The 14793-nt window shown below is 54.4% G+C and overlaps 5 protein-coding genes across 5 annotated transcripts; 2 read left to right on the plus strand and 3 right to left on the minus strand.

Moving 5' to 3' along the window:
* The first annotated feature begins 28 nt into the window (after positions 1–28).
* F5144DRAFT_210929 (peptidase S8/S53 domain-containing protein) lies at positions 29–2974 on the plus strand. The gene is made up of 9 exons (XM_066783032.1): positions 29–393; positions 451–607; positions 700–806; positions 863–1149; positions 1203–1323; positions 1374–1591; positions 1685–2523; positions 2580–2686; positions 2743–2974. The coding sequence occupies exons 1-9, from the start codon at positions 137–139 to the stop codon at positions 2789–2791; spliced, it is 2142 nt and encodes a 713-aa protein (XP_066645599.1). The 5' UTR covers positions 29–136; the 3' UTR covers positions 2792–2974.
* F5144DRAFT_210923 (uncharacterized protein) lies at positions 2743–6124 on the minus strand. Its single transcript, XM_066783031.1, has 5 exons — positions 5291–6124; positions 4622–5214; positions 4472–4549; positions 3592–4304; positions 2743–3511 (listed from the first exon to the last, which is right to left on the minus strand). The coding sequence occupies exons 1-5, from the start codon at positions 5998–6000 to the stop codon at positions 3179–3181; spliced, it is 2427 nt and encodes an 808-aa protein (XP_066645600.1). The 5' UTR covers positions 6001–6124; the 3' UTR covers positions 2743–3178.
* Positions 6125–6781: 657 nt separating this feature from the next.
* On the plus strand, positions 6782–9575 carry F5144DRAFT_647443 (uncharacterized protein; the record flags this gene model as incomplete). The annotated part of the gene is made up of 7 exons (XM_066792919.1): positions 6782–6799; positions 6967–7376; positions 7407–7587; positions 7630–8602; positions 8636–8657; positions 8699–9342; positions 9405–9575. The coding sequence occupies 7 exons, from the start codon at positions 6782–6784 to the stop codon at positions 9527–9529; spliced, it is 2373 nt and encodes a 790-aa protein (XP_066645601.1). The 3' UTR covers positions 9530–9575.
* On the minus strand, positions 9547–10769 carry F5144DRAFT_210970 (uncharacterized protein). Its single transcript, XM_066783033.1, has one exon. It carries the CDS (start codon positions 10500–10502, stop codon positions 9621–9623), a length of 882 nt encoding a protein of 293 aa, XP_066645602.1. The 5' UTR covers positions 10503–10769; the 3' UTR covers positions 9547–9620.
* A 1107-nt stretch (positions 10770–11876) lies between these two features.
* On the minus strand, positions 11877–13778 carry F5144DRAFT_611891 (glycosyl hydrolase). Its single transcript, XM_066791708.1, has 3 exons — positions 13320–13778; positions 13178–13266; positions 11877–13119 (listed from the first exon to the last, which is right to left on the minus strand). The coding sequence occupies exons 1-3, from the start codon at positions 13576–13578 to the stop codon at positions 11998–12000; spliced, it is 1470 nt and encodes a 489-aa protein (XP_066645603.1). The 5' UTR covers positions 13579–13778; the 3' UTR covers positions 11877–11997.
* Between the last annotated feature and the right edge of the window lie 1015 nt (positions 13779–14793).

Genomic DNA, 14793 nt, shown 5'->3' on the forward strand with positions numbered 1-14793 from the left:
TTCATTTGGTTCGCCACCGTGGTTGAGATCGAGGACTAAGTACTGCATTACACCTCAAGATGGTTTATTCCCCCCACCTGATGCCCCTTCCGCCATTTTTGACCTCACTTGTTTGTCGGTGGCCGTGGAAGACAAAATGAAGCTTCGAAACGCCCTCTTTGCACTTTCGGGCCTTTGTGGCCTCTTTCTGCCCGTCTCGGGGGCCCGGTCAAACAGCAGGGAACGGGTTTCAAGAAGGATACCTCCGTCGCACACCGTTCATGAGAAACATGCCCGAAACAACCTCGAGGGATGGGTTAAGCGTGAGCTTGTGGACTCCGAGGCAACGGTCCCTGTGCGGATTGGGTTAAAACAGTCTAATGTGGACGCCGGGCATGATTTGCTCATGGACATGTAAGTCACAGATCCGCCCCTGATGCTTGCCTGGTCACCTACTTATCAAAGCCGCAGATCCAACCCACAGTCCCCAAACTATGGAAAGCACCTTTCGCGGCGCGAGGTTATTGATCTATTTGCTCCACAGAGCCAGGCAGTGGACAAGGTCAAACGTTGGCTAGTCTCGACGGGGGTCGAGGAAAACAGGCTATCGCAGTCACCAAACAAACAGGTGAACTCATCAATCCTGTGCTTCAAACGAGATCAGAAAGTAAAATGATCGAGAGATAGCTAACGTCTGCCTTTAACGGGCTGTCGAGACAGTGGATCCAGTTTGATGCTCCTGCCCACGAGGTTGAGGATTTGCTCCACACAAGATACTACACCTTTGAGAACCTTGAAACAGGCGTCACAAACATTGCTTGTTCCGAGTAGGCGGCCACCGTCGAAGTGAAAAAGGTTTTGATTTAAACTAACGGCGCTTCAGGTACCACGTCCCGCACAATGTGTCGCATCACATTGACTACATCACTCCCGGCATCAAGCTTATGTCGGGTGGCTATGACGAAAAGATTACCAAGAGGATGGTGGGCCGGCGGTCATTGATAGGAGGAGATCTGCACTCCAGTGATAGAAACGGGAGGAAGGGGAAAGGGAAGGGAAAGGGTAAAAGGAAATGCACGCCGCGGCCTCCAGTTGACCCCGTTGACGATGACAGCGTATTCAAGGTGACCGGGCCTTGCAGCGATGAGATCACACCACACTGTATCCGAGGTGAGCCAAAGTCAGCCATGGCGGTTCCAAAGCGGTTGTTAATGCCCAACCAGCGCAATACCAGTTGCCCAACGGCACCAAGGCCAGGAAAGGCAACGAGCTCGGCATCTTCCAGGGGCTAAGCCAGCACTACAGCCAGGAGGATCTCGACAACTACTGGAAATACATTGCACCGTAAGTTTCCTTTACATTTCCAACCATACAGGTTGGATAACACCTCACAGCTGGGTCCCTCATGGCACGCACCCGAAGCTCAAGTCCATCAACGGCGCCTATGGACCAACCAACGACACATCCAAGGCAGGCGAGGAAGCAGACCTTGATTTCCAGGTCGCTATCCCCCTAATCTGGCCGCAGAAAACCATCCTCTTCCAGACCGACGATGAATGGTACCAAAAAGATCAACTTCGCGCCGACAGCAAATACCCCGGTTTCTTCAACAGTCAGTACACCCCCTACCTAATTTATTATCTCACCCAACCCAACTCCCCTCCCACACACCCAATGCTAAAATCACGCTTGTTTTCCCACCCAGCCTTCTTCGACGCAATCGACGAATCCTACTGCCACCTCAGCGCCTTCAACATGACAGGCAACTGCGCAACAGACGCCTGCCGCGACCCGGTCTACCCCAACCCCAACGCGTCGCCCTCCCAGGGCGGCTACCAAGGCCCGCTGATGTGCGGGCGCTACCCGCCGACCAACGTCATCTCCATCAGCTACAGCGGCACCGAGCACTCGTGGCCGGCCAACTACATGCGGCGGCAGTGCCTCGAGGTGATGAAGCTGGCGCTGCAGGGCGTGACCGTGGTCGAGTCCTCGGGGGATTTTGGGGTTGGTGGGAAGCGCTTCGAGCCCCAGGCTGGGTGTCTTGGTGAGGCGAAGGATGTGTTTAGTCCGCGTGTGATGGGGAATTGTCCGTATGTGCTGAGTGTGGGCGCGACGGCGTTGGTGGAGCCCGAGTATGCGGATCCTGATGCCGAGGTGAAGTTGCTGGAGGTGGCGGCCGAGTCGTTCTCGTCGGGGGGTGGGTTCTCGAATGTGTTTGAGCGACCGAAGTGGCAGGATCGCCATGTTAAGGAATATTTGGCCAGGGCGAATGTGTCGGATTTGGGGTATGATGGGGCTGGAGGGCTAGGGTTTGACAGCTTGAGACCGCCGCCCGGGAGGGGGAAGTTGTTCAACAAGCTCGGGAGGGGGTATCCGGATGTGGCAGCCATTGGGGAGAATTTTCGGGTGGTGCTTCGCGGGTATCCCAACCGGATGCGTGGGACGTCGGTTTCCACGCCGGTCTGGGCGTCCATCTTGACGCTGGTCAACGAGGAGCGGTTGGCCGCTGGCAAGAGCACCGTTGGATTTGTGCACCAGGTCTTGGTAAGTGACTCGGACTAGCCACCACCAGCGGGATTTCGATGTTGACGGCGCCGTAGTATGAACATCCGGAGGTTTTTACCGACATCACCACTGGGTCAAATCCCGGTTGCGGTGGCGACGGGTTTAAGGTGAAAGAAGGATGGGACCCCGTCACGGGCCTAGGGTGAGTTCTTCTTTACATCGGAAAGCTGTGAACGAGTAATTAACCATTGCCTTTAGGTCACCGATATATCCCAAACTTTTGGAATTGTTTATGAGTCTGCCGTGAGAACAAGGGTTTGATTGGTATTCGATTGTTTGTCAAATAGCCCGTTCGAAGTTCGAACATTGGAGTTTTCCTAGCAACTCTAACCGAGGATACATTTTGTTTACTGCCTCACCCAAGTTGGAACTAGGCCGCTAAACAGGGTTGAGGCGGGCAAAACGACCCGCTGCCATCCAACTAAGCGTCACATCGTCCTCCGTTCCCGTCGGCAGGGGACCAACAGCGACACTGTTGGAAAAGACGGCCAAGGCAAACCCTCCCTGGTCAGTGTTCAGAACAGAGAATGCATGGTGCCCTGCAACTCAGATGTGATCCTATTGCCCTACAATGGTAGGTAGCTAGAAGGCCACAACCCCCGCGCTACACAACATGGTCCGGTCCAAATTTCCTTTAGGGGCTCTCACCTTCGACCCGTTCAACCACCTCGGCAAGAGCGTCAAGATCCTGTTTGCGTATCACGCACAAGGCCTGGCAAAAATCACCAAGCTCGCCGCCCACGGAGTCACGCACCGTATCCTCCAGCTCTTCTCTGTACTTCTGGCGGTATGCCTGCTGGACGATGGCCATGTACCTCCCATCCCAGTGGTAGCGTATAAGACGCGAGACCAGCAGCTTTCGCCGGCCATCGCCAGGCTTGGATGGCTCTAAGGCGTGGTAGAGCAGCATAGCGTCACGCATAGGCTTGTTGATAACGCCATTGAGGATATGCGCCAATACCTCGCCCTGTTATTTTGTTGATTAGCTTTCCGTTGATTAATGTACCTACCTTAGGTAGGCAGCTGACAGCGGTTGCTAAGACTCACAACCAAATTCCCACTCTTCTTTAATGCTTCCTTTGCAAAGTTTGCCCCTGAAAACGTCTCCTTATATAAGTCGAGTACCTCCCGTAGATGATTGTCGCTCCGCTGCGTAATGATTGCTATCATTTGGCTCTCACCGCCCTTCTCGCTCCGCACACTGTCATTCAGCTGCTTGACATCATCTTTGACTAAATTATAGTCAATCGGTAGCGGTTCTCCCGCCTGGTCTCTTTCCTCCATACGCGTCTCCTCTAGTACCATCAGTACGGCCTTTTTAAACTTACTCTCTACCAGTTCCCCACGTAGGCAACTCGCGAGACTGTCACCATACTCCTTATCGCGAAAGACTCCCTTAATCAAACGAATCTCGCCATTCGTTCGACCCATCAACGCCTCAATCAGCAGCTCGTATTTCGACCTTTCGTCATGGTGCCATGTATTCGCCCAGTACGCCTCTGACTCCCATCGGCCCAGTGCAGTGGCGTAGCAGGCCGCCATGAAGTCCTCATCCCCGTTTTGGAGTCGCTGGCGAATATGTTTGGCAACATTCACGCCCTTCAGCTTTGGCCCCGCCGTGACCTTGACGAGCAGTTTATACACACGTCGCAGCTCCATCGTCTGCTCATGCGTCAGCGCAGGGAGGATGTCGATCAGCGGTTCCATGATGGGGCTGCCGATCTCGCCTTCAAGAGCCTCGGCGAGACGAACGGCCTTGCCTATGACGTTGAGAGGAAGGTCAGCGCCTAGTGGTGAAGATGGTACAACGGGCAAGCAAAAATATCAAAGAAAGGTAAGGAGCGCGACTCATCTACTACATCTCCATATATACTATCCTTTCAGACGACTGTGTAGGTAATGACACCTCCTGCGCAAGGGGAATTACCTCTGATGTCATCATGACCGCCGTCGGAGAGACGGTCTGCATAATCAGGTTCCTCACCGCGGTATGGTTCCCATGGCACTACGAGTATAGATTAGCGGATGGACACTAGTAGTTGAAGTATCCTGTTGGTACTCGAGCAAGCCAACTCACCGTCGGGGTTCTCGTCTTCGAATGCCAGATCTGACATTTCTTCTATCTCATCATCGAGGCGGCTGGTATCTTGCGAGTTGGAAGGCCAGGAGTGATCGCCGCTGTCGGGGCCGGAGGCAACGTCGAAAAACTCGACGTTGTCCGAGACATCATTTGCCGGTAACCCCAAATATTGTCCTTCACCCTCCTCCGGAATTGGCCAAGGGAGTGATTGCAGTGAGAATGCGTGTATATGTTCCGCTGCATGGTCTAGGAGGGCGCTGGGGTCGGCTTCTTCGTCGTCAGGTTGCGATGGGCACAGCGGACAGGAGAGTAACGACGGCGGCGATGTGTAGGTAGACATGGACATGAGGGTGGGGATTTGGTCTTCGGGGACAACTTCCCGATGCTGAGTTTGGAGATGCGTATAAAAGTGGCTCTCGAGCTCGAATCGTATCGGTTCAAGACAGGCGGGGCACAACCAGTACTTGGATACTTCGTGTTCTTCTCGCATGTGCGTTGTCCATTCTTTCCTGGAGAGGTACAGTTGCAGTGGTTTCGGGCAGTCATCCAAAATGCAAGTATACGGGCGGATATCTTCCGCAAGATGTTTTCTGAAAATAACAAATGTCAAATATTGTCAGCACAATTATTCTCACTATTCACAAGATCACAAGGTCTTAGTCTTACCTCCATCGAGATCGTTTTGCAAATGCAACGGGGAGTGTCTGGAAACAGCAAGGGCATCTGAAAAACATGGCATCCTCGCCAATTTTCGGGGGTTTGGGGTATGTGGCCTTTGAACCGGTCGACGATGGGACAGTCATGGATAACTGCCTGCCTTGTGGTATCTGTACTGGGCCTTGTATGGCTGTCGGGACGGTGCTAGTGATAATTGAAGGGGCTGACGGTTGTATCTTGGCCTCTTGATGCCCCCCATCCGGGGCTACATCATACATCGATAGTACTCGGCTCTGTTCTGATAACGTAGCGTCCTCTGGCACTAACTGTGGCCTCGCGGCGGCCTCGTGCTCGGCTGCTTGTTTCGTCCAACGTCGTCGAGCATAGAGAAACCGGTGACGCCTGATCAGATTAGCCGATATAAGCCTTTGTGCAACGTCTGTCATGTTTCGAGATAAGACGAGGTCAATATTCCCCCCTGCTTTTCCCTCGTCGTCCAAAGACCCAACCTGAACCAGGAATTCCAAGTGCCTCCTGAGCTCTGTATGACGCTCAGGACTAAACGAGTCGTCAGCCCTCTCAAAGCGTGCCCCCATGCTAGCCCCGCGGATGGCAGCTGAGATCCTGACTAGCTGAGCCATGATATCTTCGACGTTTTCCAACGTTTCTGTCAGGTTTATCTCCTCACCCCCATCTACGGGTGTGCCAGACGCTGCCATGATGGTTAGCAATTACTCGGTAAAATAATCTGAGGTGGGGGGTTCTTAAGAATGACGGTGGTTACCCAGGCTTAGACAACGGGCGAGTAAGCTCTCGATGAGATGTAGCAGGTTAAGGATAACCTCGCGCACCGTATGTTTCTCTGCTAGTCTTTGATCCAAGGACGCACGCTTTTTGGCTAAGGCACCAGAATCGGAGGCCCAAAGATTAAAATCGGCGAGCCGTTTTCGGGGCCATTCATCGACCATCAGGGTTGGGTTGTTGATACATTCTCTGAGCCGCTGCCGACATGCTGATGTCGCTTCAAATATCGACCCGCCGTCCCGGGGGTTATCCATGATTCTACTAGGGTGATATGAGATGAAGCAAGGAGAGATCGCTCCCCTCTGAAAAGTTGACGGGAGTCATCTGTTGACTGCAGAAGGCACATCACCTTGCGTTTGCATTTTAATACAAATGGGCGTGACCAAAAAGCTGAAGCAGGTTCTGGCTTCCCCGCATTTCTAAATCTGCCCCGTCTTACGGATTCATCGGTTGGTTTCCCCTCCTCCCCCCCCCCCCTGGCTTGATGTGCCTGGCCGACACACCTGCTCGGAAATCTGCGGGGGAACCTGAAAGAAGAGCGCCCACTTCTGATCGGGCGCGGCATCACTTGAGTTCTTATCTCGACCCGTACTTACTCCGAGTTCGAGTTTCGACCCATGCGAAGCCGCGAGAAACCACGATGACCGATGCTCGGATATAATGATGCTCGTCCCGGACTCACGGTTCATCCTAACCATGTCCTGTCAGCCATGGGTAATAACCGCTATTTTTCGGTCCGGCTCGCCCAGCAGACATTCCCTTGGCTATCGGCTCTCGTCACTAGAGTCGCTAGCCAAAAGGTCGATCCCAAGTTGGGCAAGCTAGGAGCGCATCTTTGCATTTTGGCCGAAAGAATTCTTTCACTTTCAGACTCACAAAAGCGACGCCTTGAGCATGATGGTATCATCCACCACCTCCTCGAGAAACTTGAGGCAGCGCTCTCAGCCTCGTCGAGTTCCCCCAAGATCCGGACTGGCCTGCGTAATGTGGACCTTGGAGGACATCTCGACTTTCCTCTGTTGATGAATATCGCGGCAGCAATTGAGGATGCAAGTGATGGGGGACAAAAAGGCAAAAACGCCCCGCTCATTGAGTCCAGCATAAAAAGTGCTTTGTCGAGGAGCAGGATTGACTACAATGACATTTTCTCTGCCTTCATGGAGGTGTCTCGGATAGGGGAGGAAGAGGATGGCGAGCCTGAGGAGGCCCCCGCCCCCGAATTGCCTTCAGGAAAGGACGACTTGGCTGGCTACGAGAAGTACGCAAAGGAATTGTACAAAATCCTCGTGCGGTATGGCTCTTGCAGTTGCGAGCGCCAAAGTCATGACGACCACCACTGGGCCCGGCTTCGACTAAAGCCACTGTACCAGGCAGATAAGCACAACCAGCTACCTTTCGACATGCTCTTTTCGGTCTCGCCAAACCCATCTCACAGAGTTCAGTTCGAGTGGCAAGATGTTCGAGTCTTCGTCCCCACCAGCAAGAGCAAGTCACCACGAAGAGTCCAGTGGGCAGAAGAACACACACTTTCTCTCCCGCGTCAGGCGAATCAACTCGGAGGCGCAGATACCGAGGCCTATCAACGGATAGAAACTTTGTGCGCGTTTCTATCAAGCCGGTGCGGCTCGCTTTTGTGCTTCCAGGCCGCCAGTGACCACCTAATGGTCCTGCGCGAGGCTACCGATCTCGTTAGCCAGCACAACGTCAGGCATGATGCCTCTCCAGGTCTTCATCTCGGCCAGGTGCTCGATCGGTTTAACATGCGGCACGGAATGCGGCCAGTGCTCGCATACATCCTGGCAAAAGCGGCTTGGTATTACTACGACTCTGAGTGGACGAACATGGGCATGACCAAGACCAGCGTGTATTTTATGGGCGAGGCGCTCGAGGATGAGGTCGTCTATTTTTGTAAGCCATATCTTTCAGCTCAACTGCCCCCGGGGGTCAGTCAAACGGTGGAATGCCGCCAGGTTGTCGGCATGGTTCATAGGTACCCACGTATTCTCGCTCTCGGCATCATGCTGGTCGAGATCGCAACCGGGCAGCGGTTCGAGATGGAGGGACATCCCGATCAGTGGGACCCAAGGACATCCAATCAACAACTACTGAATCTCCAGAAACTTGCCAGCAGCGGCGAGTTCCATGAAGATTGCAGGTTTCCGCGCTATAAAACCGCGGTGAACAAGTGTCTCGACCCGATACTCTTCCGACACGCCCCGTTCAACCCCCGGGAGCCCACTGAGAACTTGGAAAAGAGGCGCTCCATTTTCTACCACGAAATCGTGGATCCACTACGCCAGTTGATCGAAGGAACAGGGTGGGATGCCGAACTCGACGATTTCGAACGGACAGCCCTGGTCCCGAAACCCAGCGCAATTCAGGCTTTGAAACCTTCCGCACAAATCACGATCTCGGAAATAGCAACCCCAACAGTCCCCAAAAGGGACCCATGGCTCGAGGAGGTGGCTGTTCTGAACACAATGCTGAAGAGGGAACGGAAAAAGAGATCAACAAGAAGTGCCCCGTTTAAGATTGCTATTCTCGATACAGGATATGACGAAAATTCACCATCGTCGACATTCCCGGCCGTTCCAGGAAGATTAAGGAATGGAGGGATTTCGCCTGCTCGTCTCCCCATCCCGTCGATACGGACGGCCACGGGACTCATCTCCTCACACTCCTCCTGCAGCTAGAATGTCCAGCACATATTTACGTCGCACGCGTAACGGAGAACAGCAAGACCCTGAATTCAGCTCAAAGTAATATCGCTGAAGCGATCCGAATCGCCGGGTTGGAGTGGGATGTAGACTTCATCTCTCTGTCCTTTGGCTTTCCGAGGCACGTTCAAGGGATTCGGGACGCCATAGCAGATGTAGTACATAATAAGCGGGGTGCCATTACCTTCTTCGCCGCCGCCAACAACGACGGGTTCAACAGAAGGGAGATGTTCCCGGCCAACCTCGGGGAATCGGTCATTTCAGTCCGGGGGACCAACAGGGCCGGCAGCTTCGAGCCCAAGTACAACCCACCCACCAGTTCCGATGAGCCTGTTTTTGGCACGCTGGGTGTTGACGTCTTGTCGGATTGGCCTGGGATGGAAACTGGAAAACTCATGTCAGGTTGTTCAGTTGCAACACCCATCGCCGTTGCAATTGCCGTTATGCTTCTTGAGTACGCCGCTGCGAGGCCTCGGGACTTTGAACCGGGCGATCTAAAGCTCATGCGCACCCGCCGCGGTGTCTTTGAAATGTTTAAAGGTCTGTCAGCGCCATACTCTCCCACAGCCTTCTCCTCAGAACCTGACAAGACTGCCACACAGAGATCAGCGTCCACGCCGGGGATCATCGTCGTTATGTGGCACCGTTCAATCTCTTCAGGCTCAGTGAGGATGTAAGGCTGGCAAAGCTGAAAACAGCCCTTGGGAGACACCCGGAGAAGTGGTAGAAGTATCATGGGGTAGGCTAATCCTGTACCATGTCCAGGACGTGTTGGAAGCGAGCGACGAATACAAGTCCTTTTACCTTAGATCTAGCCTCTAATCCACCGTCTCATTGTCCATACTAAAAACCACCACCTCGCCCTCCTCGCTCTCCACCACAACCTTCTTGACACTCACCTCACCATCGTCGTCCACAGGACCAATATCCTCAGCCCCTGCTTCCATAATTTCAACCATATCCTCCCCAGCTCCCGAATCATCATCGTCATCATCATCATCACCGAGCATCCTCTCCCTATCCTTCCCCCTATACTCGGCCAACTCCAACTCCCCTCCCCGCCGCCACCCCTTTTTCCCCACCACCACCACCCTATACGCAATCACCACCTCCCCCTCAACCGTATACGCCTCTCTATCCCCCTTGTCTTCATATCCCCCCACCTCCGCACCCACCACCAACGCCGGCACGGCCGCCGCCAGCGGGACATCCGTCCCCAGCGTCCCGCCATGCCGCACCCCGCTCTCCCTCGCCACGACAAACCCCTCCGCCGTCTTGACGCCCGTGATCACAAACAACCGCCCGCTGACCACCCGACTGCCGAAGAGGATGCGCTGCGCCCGCGGCGTGGCCATGACCAGCGCGCGGACGGCGGCTTCGTCGGGCTCGTAGAAGCGCGTCGTTACCGTAGAGGCGGAGTAGGTGGTGCTTCCGTACAGGGAGAACTCGGCGGCGGCTTTGAGGCCGGCGAGTTCGAGGAGGTGGGCGGATAGGCAGAGGAAGGCGGTGCGGTTGGTGGAGTGGGTGATGGAGAGGTTGGTTTGGGTTGTTGTGATGATGTTGGGGAGGGAGTCGGCGGGGAGGACGGCCAGGGGTTTGTGCGGGGTAAAGGGGTCGGAGAGGAGGTTGCCGAGGCGGATGGAGGAGTTGGGGGGGTAGTCGAAGGTGGGTGGGAGGATGTAGGTCTTTGATATCGGCATGGTCGTTGGGTGTAATAGGGGATAAGGTGATTCAAGGCTCTGGTTCGGGTGACTGGTCACGGAGTCCTCGCGGCCGAGCAATCTTTGGGCATATCATCCACGGCCCAGAGTTAGGTAGACTTTAGTTCTGTACTTAATTAGCGGTTTGGTGTCGTGTGATAAACCGTGTTTCCCTTTTCCCGAGTTCCAGTCTCAATATCGGGCGCGAGGTCGCTCAAAGAACGGGGGAGTGGTAAGGCATAATTAGCTGCCTCGTGTGGGGTTAAGCGTGCGGCTGAAGGTACAGCTTGGCTACATACCCAGCTCGCCCCATTGGCGGGCGGACCGGAGTCAGACGCAGGCCGATGCAATGCTGCCTTCAAAATGGTTCACTCTTCTGTGGTTGGCTCCGGTCAGCCTCTGGCCGCTTTAAGCAGGCCCAGTCCAGTCAGCCAGGGCGAGCCAGGCACACTCTACCAGGCGAGTGAACAACCGGGTCGTCATGAGGCTACCGCGTTCGAAAAACAGGTGCCTGGTCTGTACTTGGCTACGTCGGACTTGGATCGCGGCACAGCCCGACGGCAATGGGGGCACTGGAACCGGTGGCTCCTTTCCAAGGCCGACGTCAAACAGAAAATTCTCTACTTTTAGCATGCTCGGACTCCCAGGCCTGGGTCGACGACCACTGGGCGGCCGTGGGGGCTACTGTTGTTTTAAGTTCAAACACAACTCTTCAGGGTGGTTATACTTGGACATAGACCTGGAGAAATTAAGTTTGTTTGAACCTGAGTGAGGCGAGTCGAGTAATATAAATTAAGTGGTTCGCGCTTCAATTCTTTGCTGTTGGAATTTCACCCCTATCCCGAGGAACACATTCAACCCCAGACAACGGCGCCCTGAGAAAACTCACAATCCACAACAAACTTATTACCGGCTAGTGATCCTCCAGATCATTATTCTGTTACAATGCAGCTCACCGCTATTATTGTGCCTATGGTCCTCGCCCTATCGACCGGTGCCCACGCTTGGACAAACGGTGTTGCAAACGACAAGACCGAAGCGTGCACAGTCGAGAATACCGACCAAAAGCTCGAGCCAGGCGATGAATGCTCTTTTTTTGTCGACGCGGTGGGCGGAATTGACCATGGCAGTGAGTACCTCACACCTCCTTGCTTTACATGTACTTGGAGCCATATTGGACCCGAAGTTGCTAGATGGCTGGAGGGAACGGGACACTGTGTGCATCACTGCCAGATACTAACGAGAGCCTTGATCAGAATGCGCTATGAAAGGCGCAAAGATAGACCCTTATTGTGCGCCCGCAGCGGTCGGTGGGACGTGTACGACCGGGCAGGAGCCTGTCCTGATGTGTGAGGTGGGTTTGTGATTTTAATTGTGCGGAGTGTGGGCTACATGTATTCAAGGAGGGAGGGGAACTAGACGGGCAAGTTAAACTGCACGGGATAGAGAGCCAGCAAGTACGTTAAAGCTTCCACAGTAATTTTCCCATCATCCTTCACCCCTTGCGCTCTTTCTCTGCAGGATACACAACAATTCTGTCCAGGTCAGCCCCCTTATAATCGAATCCGTTCCACAACCCGCCCACGGTAATCGTATTGTGCTTCCCTTTCTCTAGCGTCAAGAGCAGCGGCGTGGATAGGATGATGCCTTTGTGGGTATCCCTCTGATATAACGTCTCAACCTTCTCCGTGTTACCGTTGAGCACCACACTCGAAATGCGGCGCAGCTGCCAGTTCCCACCGATCCGATCCGGTGTACCTCCGGGCTGATCGCCGAACCCCATGTCGTCTGAGTTTTGGTAGTAGAATGACACCCACTGTGGCTTCCCAGTGCCCTCGATCCCCCCAAAGGTGATGGTGCTGTCGTTACCGTAAATGCCCGTGACGATAGTTCCCTTGCTAGCGAAGTTGGCCTCCTGCTTGAATGCACTCCCAGCCGTTTTGGCGTCGGCCGCGAAGTACGTTTTACCCTTGACGGGCGACCACTCTCCGGTCGCCACGTTCAAATCATACACGTCGTTCCACACCAACTCGAGTGTCTTTTTGTGGTCGTCGATTTCCATGGGCAGCCAGATGTACCGGCTCTCCCAGAGCGAGTTGGAATCCCACTGGTCGCCAAGGTACAGGTGCGTTGTCTTCTTCTTTCCCTTGATCGTCAGCGTGAAGCCCGACTGCGAGTTGTACGTCCGGGTATTGAGCGGTGCCACCATGAACGGCTGCGACCATGGCCCCGCAAGAGAGTCGGCCCGGAAAGCCACAACGTTGTTGGGCCGGTACCCGGTTTTGTGGCTCATGAGAGCGTAGTAGCTCTTCTCGGTCTGAACGATGGTGGGGGCCTCTAGATCATACTTGTCGAAACGGTGGATCACCTTCTCGAGCGCCGTTTTATCCTCGTTGTAGGAAGTGAGGTAGACATCTCGGCCTTCCTTGCGGTCCCCGTTGGAATACAGTGCATACGATCTTCCGTCCTTGTAGTCGGTAAAGAGGCCGAAGTCCTGCGACCAGTTCCCCAGGGGCGCGGTGGCGCTCACGAAGGTATAGGGACCCGAGATATTCGGAGAATGGGCGAACCCTTGAAGCAGCAGTCCATAGGTCCCATTATCCGCGTGCCACCACATCTGCTTTCTGTAAGCTGGCCTGCGCATTGAAACGGGAGATGAATGCCCCTGTGCTTACGTGATACTCATTGGTGACCTCGCTGTAAACCACCTTTGGCCGCTGGATGATGTGGGATGGCGAGATGTAGGGGTGTTCCGGGACAGGGGCTACACGAGACAGTCAGCAGAAACGGGCTAGGAGCAAATATGTTATGACAAACCTAGCGCAAAGCCGTGACTTTCCCATGTCGCGAGATCATCTGAACTGTAGACAGAAACGCCCCCGCCTTCGGGCTGGTCTTCAACCTTGTACTCGCCGAATAACCAGAACTTGCCGGTATCCTTGTCAAGTGTCACACATCCGGCGTGGGCATTGACAAGGTTACCATCCGTGTCGCGCCACCTGCCGCCGGGGACGATGTATCTGGCGGCCGAGAGGCCAGCAAGAAGGATGAGGGCCCGGAGGTTTGGTCGAGCCATTGTTAGCTTGGTGGGGACGAATTCCCAAAGGCTCTCAGTACCATAACCTCGACCTGGTGACGCAGCTGTTGGTTATATGGAGATCTCTTCCCTCTTCTTGGCACCTTTCGGCTAAGCTCCTCAAATTGGGGATTGTTGACTCGGGAGGCTTTACCCCGAGATCTGCCCCCACATGTCGTCCTCCAGCGGCTGTATCCTGCTGTTTTCCCTACCCCCTGCTCGGGCGGGGTCGCGGGAGCGAGTGAGCCGAAGTCGAGAACAACCAACCAGTCCCACCACTCGCATTTCTCCCGGCCCAGCGGCCACAGTCTCTGACGTCGACGCCAACCAACTCTATGCAGGCCAATCTCTCGTTGACGCGCGCGGTACCTTGGCGACGCCCCTCCGAAGTTACGCTGTCTCGCCTTGATCGCAGCATTTGGCGGCCTCACTCTGCACTTAGACTACCTAGTCGTCTTGCTCCTCTTAGCGGTGATTGGAAGGCGCATGTCACAAATGAGGACAGGGCGCAGCTGCCCCGGTACCGTGTGCGACCAGGAAACCTTCTACTACATCAAGGGAAGCGAGGAGAGTGACCTCTATTAGTCTTACAATGTCACGGCCCGGCGGCGGTCATGTCACGCTCACAATCGTCGAACTGACAGGGCCAAACAAACGCCACTATATTCTTGTTTTATTCACATATCTTTCCCTCTGGGCGCGTTTAACGATACCATCTGAACCTCCATTTCGAGGAACGTGTCTTTTATGCCCAGCTCTCCACCTCGCAATTAGGCAAGAGGCCAAACCTCCTTCATGCAGTCGCGGTCTCGTAGGATCGCTATTGGTGCATAGCTTGTCCCCATAGCCGACCCCTGGAGCTGTCAATAAGTACACTACTAAGTACCTCCACAACGTCCAAGTTAGCGTCGTTATCTCCAGTTGGGTGCCTTTGTTCAGAGCTAATGTGCCGTATTGCGCGGAAATAAGCAAACGCAGACATACAAGTCTTGAGGTGTGGGTGAGGCAAAAACATTCAGTTCTAAATGACAACGCAGTGATGATATGGCAGCTCAGAATCATACCACACTCAGACTAGCTCTTGAGTTGATGCACCGCCTAGTATTGTAGCCCAGCCCCATGTGTCGTCCCTCGACCACATGGAACGGCTCAGCCGAACCCCTCACGGGCATTGAGATCAGTACGGCACGCGCCGCGGCAGTGGTTCAGTTCAAC

The sequence above is a fragment of the Chaetomium tenue genome (assembly GCF_020726465.1).
Source record: "Chaetomium tenue strain MPI-SDFR-AT-0079 chromosome Unknown F5144scaffold_3, whole genome shotgun sequence".
NCBI lineage: Eukaryota > Fungi > Ascomycota > Sordariomycetes > Sordariales > Chaetomiaceae > Chaetomium > Chaetomium tenue.

Bases quoted from the DNA above. Each gene is read 5' to 3' on its own strand.
- F5144DRAFT_210929 (XM_066783032.1), top strand. From the start codon at position 137: ATGAAGCTTCGAAACGCCCTCTTTGCACTTTCGGGCCTTTGTGGCCTC. The intron at 394-450 runs GTAAGTCACAGA...TCAAAGCCGCAG, and splicing joins CATGATTTGCTCATGGACAT to ATCCAACCCACAGTCCCCAA. The intron at 2,524-2,579 runs GTAAGTGACTCG...ACGGCGCCGTAG, and splicing joins GATTTGTGCACCAGGTCTTG to TATGAACATCCGGAGGTTTT.
- F5144DRAFT_210923 (XM_066783031.1), bottom strand. From the start codon at position 6,000: ATGGCAGCGTCTGGCACACCCGTAGATGGGGGTGAGGAGATAAACCTG. The intron at 5,215-5,290 runs GTAAGACTAAGA...TGTTATTTTCAG, and splicing joins GCAAAACGATCTCGATGGAG to AAAACATCTTGCGGAAGATA. The intron at 4,305-4,471 runs GTAATTCCCCTT...TCAACGTCATAG, and splicing joins CGGTCATGATGACATCAGAG to GCAAGGCCGTTCGTCTCGCC.
- F5144DRAFT_210970 (XM_066783033.1), bottom strand. From the start codon at position 10,502: ATGCCGATATCAAAGACCTACATCCTCCCACCCACCTTCGACTACCCC.
- F5144DRAFT_611891 (XM_066791708.1), bottom strand. From the start codon at position 13,578: ATGGCTCGACCAAACCTCCGGGCCCTCATCCTTCTTGCTGGCCTCTCG. The intron at 13,267-13,319 runs GTTTGTCATAAC...TGTCTCGTGTAG, and splicing joins AAGTCACGGCTTTGCGCTAG to CCCCTGTCCCGGAACACCCC. The intron at 13,120-13,177 runs GTAAGCACAGGG...TACAGAAAGCAG, and splicing joins AGGTCACCAATGAGTATCAC to ATGTGGTGGCACGCGGATAA.